Genomic DNA, 5928 nt, shown 5'->3' on the forward strand with positions numbered 1-5928 from the left:
TATATATATATACTGTATATATATAAACTGCTGCTGCTATTAACCGTAGCTGGTTACTAGTTCACAAACAGCATTCATGAATGAGTCTCCAAGAGGTTTTGCAACATTTACATTACAGCGTGTGTGTCTGTTTGTCTTTATGTCACAATATGGACTAGAAGCTACCAAGATACAAACGTATTTGTTTTTCTAAAAACCCAAACACCAAATTGCGGTCCTCACGGGTACAAAGCTATTTTTAAGGGGTCAGACTATATCTAGGTTAGGTTTTCAGTTGGGCTAATTTAAATAAGGGTAAAGGGTTAATTCAATGAGACAATAAAGTGTCCCAGGTGGGATGTGGTATAAAATATGCATGSTTAGTGCTGGTTGTAATAGTGTCAGACTGCACTAATTATTGTGTTTAGTGTCCTGACAACTTTAAGACCTCCAGTGTTACAGAGCTACAGGATGACAGTGATGTTGTGCAGACACTGCTTAAGAAAACACACCTCAGAGCTGCTCTCCAACACTAAAGATTTATTTCTTTGATGCAACTCAGATTTGCTCAAAATGAACAAACATTTTTAGTAAGTTAAAACAAATGCAAAACATTTTTTTCTCCTCAGATTTTACGCTGCAGTAACGTCACTACCAACTATAAATGCTAAAGTTAAGTTTGACAAAACACTAAAAATAATATGAAATCAAAGTATGTTGTAAAGTTCAAGTATCAAAAAATGTTCACCAACATTAAAAGGTCCAAGTCAATTCTAAAAGTCTGTTAAAATATAGTTCATTTTCATTCTTCACAACAAGTTAAACTTGATTAAAGTAGTTAACATTAAGTTTAAAACTACAATTTTATTTATATACTCAGACACCCCCTCCCACACACACACACACACACATGTAATATAAGACATAAAGGAAAATAGAAAAACATGCACGTTAATATAGGGCACTGAAGCTGGTTGATTGAAAATGTGTGACTTCACTTACTTTAATTCTAATTCTTTCTATAATATGTTTCCAYTGTCTTAGATTCCAAATAAAAAAAAGGTACAACTAAAACCACTACAAAATAAAGAGGATTAAAGTGGTGGCTTTAAAACTTTTGTCTCATGACCCATTTTTTTTTTTTTTTGTACTCTGATGCATTTGCACTTTGAAACTAATTATAAGTTTCACCTTAGCTTTACAGGGTTGTCAAAAATTTACTCGATGGGTGGGGTTGCGCTGATGGATTTTGACCCTTCACCTAGTCACCTCTTTTTGCTTTTGTGTTTGAAAAACTTTAACCCAAACTGCAAAGTAACACAACTGTAAATACAGAGTTATTTTTATTGCAAAGCCACACGTGTATCCAGGGGCGAAGCTAGACTTTTATTCCAGGAGTGGCCCAGGGGTGGCCGGGGTGTTTTTTTATTTATTTTTTTAGGAGAGGTGCAAATACACATAAATAAAAACACTCTAAATTTGAAAATATAAGATGGCCACCACAGCTATTTACAATTGGTTTTAATTCAGCTGTTTTAAGAAATATTGAGCTGAAAATCTGTGGTCATAGCGAAGACATGCTAATTGCCAGTCACACATTATTATGCAAATATTTTTAGAGATACAAAGCTGAAGATTAGGGTAGGATTAGCCAAAAACAACCTATACCAAATTGTAAATGCTAATAAACAATTCAAGATGGCTACCACAACTGACTTGAAATGTCATTCAGCCATTCTAAGACTTGTTGAGATGCAGTTTGTTGTCGAGCGGCTAAACATGATCACACACAAATAGCCAATTGTCAAATCTCCAATTAAGCTGACCACTAATGCTAATGCTAATTTTACAAAGGGCTATAATTTAGCTATTTCTAAAAACTTACACAGCTAAAAAAATGTATACAGCACAGTAGTTTCAGATAAAAAATGTTTGACAAAATTTATTTGCAAACACAAAATCCATGATCCCCACTCACTTATTTGGAGGTGGCACCAGAGCCATCCCTCTGGCTCCACCCCTGCATGTATCCAACTGTACACCACCTAATAAAGCTATACCATTTTCATTTAATTTTTTTTGTAGCTTCACTTGTTTTAATATTTTTTTCCTGACAGAATCAGACAGAAAATCTTTGTTTTATTGTTATTAAACGCTCTACGATAAAAACTTTTTTGTGCTAGCACAACATTAGTAATAGTATAAATTACTGATCCGGGGTYGACTTTTTKTTTTGTCCTTTACCTGAATGAGACAGCAAATGCATTCGTAGACGGAGGCTGTCCAGAAAGCTCTTCCCACACAGCTCACAGCTGTAGGTCTTCATTCCACTGTGCATTTTCCTGTTGACAAGAAGGAAAACAAACATTTCATCATCTGTACTCCATCAGTGAGAAAGTCAGTCAGATCAGGCAAAGTTTAATGTGCATTCATGTCACTCAAATACATATTCAGTCCTCTAACACCGTGTCTTTCTTTTTTACTAAGTGCTTGCAGCTCACAAAAATGGGGTCTTTTTATTTTGTAAAGAAATGCCACACTCAATCAATCATCAGAGCTTAACAATAACCATCAGTGTAACAAATACCAACAACTACACCACATATTATTTTGCACAGGTCACTGGAGCATGACTTAGAGCTGTCGATGTACTATTCAATTGAAGACATTAACATCTCAAGTGTTGCAGAAAAATATGCTGTAAATTGAATAAGAATGWTTTATTTATGATATATGCGAGGTGGCTGTTAAGTGTCTTAAACCATTTGTGGCTTTATGGGGACCAGTGAAGTCTTATCTGCAATAAATTGTCTTTTTCCAAATGGTCAGTCATTAACCTGTAACACAGTTTGGGCGCACAAGGTCAGACAAGATGAAGGGTCAATATTTGATTATGTGGAAAGGGCCTTGAAGGTTGGGTAACTAAATAACAGACAACAGAGAGTTTATCCTTACAACCACCTCTATTACAAAACCCTCAAATACCCCACGGCTCAGTGCAAAGTATATTATTCTTGAGAGATATTTGAAAGTGCTCTAAAGCAATTAAGGTGACAAGAATTGCCAAACAACTGCCACGGTGCCTTAAGCCTTCCAAATGCTTCAAATATTTCATCTTGAGAGCAGCGTACACACCCATAATTGWGATAATGGTTTGTCAGAGTTTAATCTTCCAAATAGGTCACCCTTTCACACAGCGAGCATCTGAAACCGAGTTGGATCTGGGTAATGATACTGTGGGAATCAGAACCCCGACAGGTGAGGGTAAAATTGCACATGCAAAAAGCAGATAATTCAACACTCAGGTGAGCGTATTGCTTTTTTGTCAGACAAAACGAGACACTGTCAGACATTTGAAAGTCTTCACCGTYGAGTCAGGTGGCGCAGAGTGATCAGCCAAGTGCATTTTTGGGGAAACAATGCTCTTGATAAGAGATCCGCTCAACTTGGGTGAGATGACAGCTATCCATCTTAGTGACACTCGACAAAATCTCTAAAGAGAAGGTGGTGCCACTCTCCAAAAACATGACTGATTGATGTCAGGTGTCAAATGCAGATTGATTTACAGCTCTCTTTAGTGCCTGAAGCGAGGTAGGCAGAGGCTGAGCCAGACTGCTGCACTTTCTGAGGCAGAGGCTGGAAAAATTAAAAACAGTCAAGCTTAACTCTCAGAACTATTTGCTGAGTAACATCCTTGAAACTGGATGAGAGCGGGTAAAATTTAGACTTACATGAAAATGTTAAGAGGGTGAATAAGTCATAATAATTAATTGGCAGCTTGAAGTTGTGGCAGGTTGACAGCTCTTTGGCAGTCTGTGAAATAAACGGTCTTATAAATGCCAGATGACCTCAATACAAGGAATTAACAGGAATGAAAGTTACCCAGAAAAGCAGCAATGACACAACGGAACAGAGAACATCATGCCTATGTCTCACTGCAATGCATTTACATTTTTTCAGTCAAATAGACAAACAGCCACTTCTATGCAGAAATGCTTCATTCATGGCTGTTTCACTCCAGTAATGCTCGTACAGATTTCCTCTGACAGACGCCATTAAGACCGGTATTTCTCATGTTGCAGGTAGGAGAAACCCATCAGTAATTACCTTTTGTAAATGCCATCCACACAAACAGCACAACCAATTGAGCAAAGCTACGGAGCGAGATTTTCTTTAAGGGTCATACATGATGCGCTCACTTTTACACCGATAAGAGGAAAACACACGTAGGAATCAGGCTGCAACACATACCGAGCACAAAGACTTYCAAAAGCCTTTTGTGTCCGTCCTCTATTTGACCATTGTGCCCCCCAGACAGAGGACTGATAAGGCAGGGATGGACTTACTAAGGGCACTCAAAGTGGAACCAATGCCATGTTTTTTTTCCTCACCTTAAATGTAGACCTGATGAGCAAATTGTGGTGTGTGTGCGCGCGTGTGTGTTTATGGCTGAGAATGTGCTGCTTTTCACTGAAACAGCACATTACTTGATGTTCAACAGAATGAAAACAGCACCTGTTAAAGTAATCCAGTTTCCTGAAAGGATAGTTCAAGACCTTTAGAAAGCCATCTTTGACTTTACTCCAACATGGCAGTTGTTGTTTTTTAAGGACAGGAAACCTTTTAAAAAATAGAAAGCATCTCTAATATCACAAACACTGACAAAGACTGATAGGGTATKGGTTCGCGAAAGGTCTTTTTTTTACTTAAAAAACAGAAAATCTGATATATTAATGACAAAAAATGAAATTTATGAACCATACTTATTTGTCTTTATTTGCTGAAAAAATGGGAAATAGTACAAAAGTAAGCAATTAAATTTATTTATTATGTGGATTTCAATGTTTCAAAATCTGATCATATTTGATTGTTTGACATACTTTTAAGTATTTTGAAAATGTTTAAAGATTTATAAAAGGACACAAAAATTATACCAGTTTGGGGATTTTATTCAAAATAAACCGTTATCAAACACACTCTTTTTGAAAATCCCATCATACCAGTTTTTTATGGAGTGCCTCTGAGATAGTGCATGTGTGTTTGCATGTGTGTGTGTGTGTGTGTGTTTGCATGTGTGTGTGTGTGTGAATGCATTTATGTGAATGTTCGCGTCTATGTGGTGGGAGGAATGAAGGGTGATGTGAAACAGACTGACTGTAGCCATTAAGGAAGTTCTCATAAAACTATTTAAGGCCATTTACTCAGTTAATAATCGACTTGGTCCAACAGTCACTTCTGACAGCGGTAATAAATTTTAAATTTATGTCAACAAAACATACGYTGATCACCTCATGTGGTGTGCTTCCTCATAAAAACCAGACCAACCAAGGGCTGTTTGACTTCATGTGTGTGTTTTTCAAGTGTGAGCCGATTATAGGCCTGTGTTATTGAGCYGTAACAGCTTTTTTTCCCCCTCTCTCCTTCATATTGCCCCTGGCCTTGCTTGGCTATATATCATAAGTAGTGCTATGATTTCTGTAGTAAAGACCCGTGCCTTCCACCTGCACTTTTTCTTTGTAATATGACCATTAAAATGTCAAACTAGGAGGATCTACTGCACTGTGCAGAAAAGTCACAAATAAATAAATAAAAACAAAGAATTAAAATGAAATAAATCAGGTCTTTTATGTGATGCTTTAGGTCATGCAGATGTCACATCCTGAGCTTTGACTGAGTAAAATCTAATGATTACTTGAAACACTTCACTCAGTCTGACAAACAGCCAAAGTATTGAACAAAACAGAGTAAAACTTAATGTTCACCAGAAGCTTTAACCTTTATATCAACTAGGTGCCAAGTGAATATCTGAGAAATTAAAATAAATACAGCTATAATTAACTCAAATATCATAAAACAGATTTCACCTCAAGTCCTAATCTACCAATCATATAGTTCCATTATTGATTAAAACTACAAACAATACCTTTTACATGGAATGAAGCTTATAAC

The 5928-nt window shown here is 36.7% G+C and overlaps 1 protein-coding gene across 2 annotated transcripts in view; it reads right to left on the reverse strand.

The window, feature by feature from the left end:
• zbtb16a (zinc finger and BTB domain containing 16a) overlaps positions 1-5928 on the reverse strand; it is a 155918-nt gene that overhangs the window by 96293 nt on the left and 53697 nt on the right. For both annotated transcript variants that reach the window (XM_014003944.1, XM_014003943.1), the window contains exon 3: positions 2224-2321. In XM_014003944.1, coding sequence (XP_013859398.1) covers positions 2224-2321 — 98 coding nt within the window. The remainder of the gene's footprint in view (positions 1-2223; positions 2322-5928) is intronic.

Source organism: Austrofundulus limnaeus, unplaced genomic scaffold (genome assembly GCF_001266775.1).
Source record: "Austrofundulus limnaeus strain Quisiro unplaced genomic scaffold, Austrofundulus_limnaeus-1.0 Scaffold21, whole genome shotgun sequence".
NCBI classification, from domain to species: domain Eukaryota; kingdom Metazoa; phylum Chordata; class Actinopteri; order Cyprinodontiformes; family Rivulidae; genus Austrofundulus; species Austrofundulus limnaeus.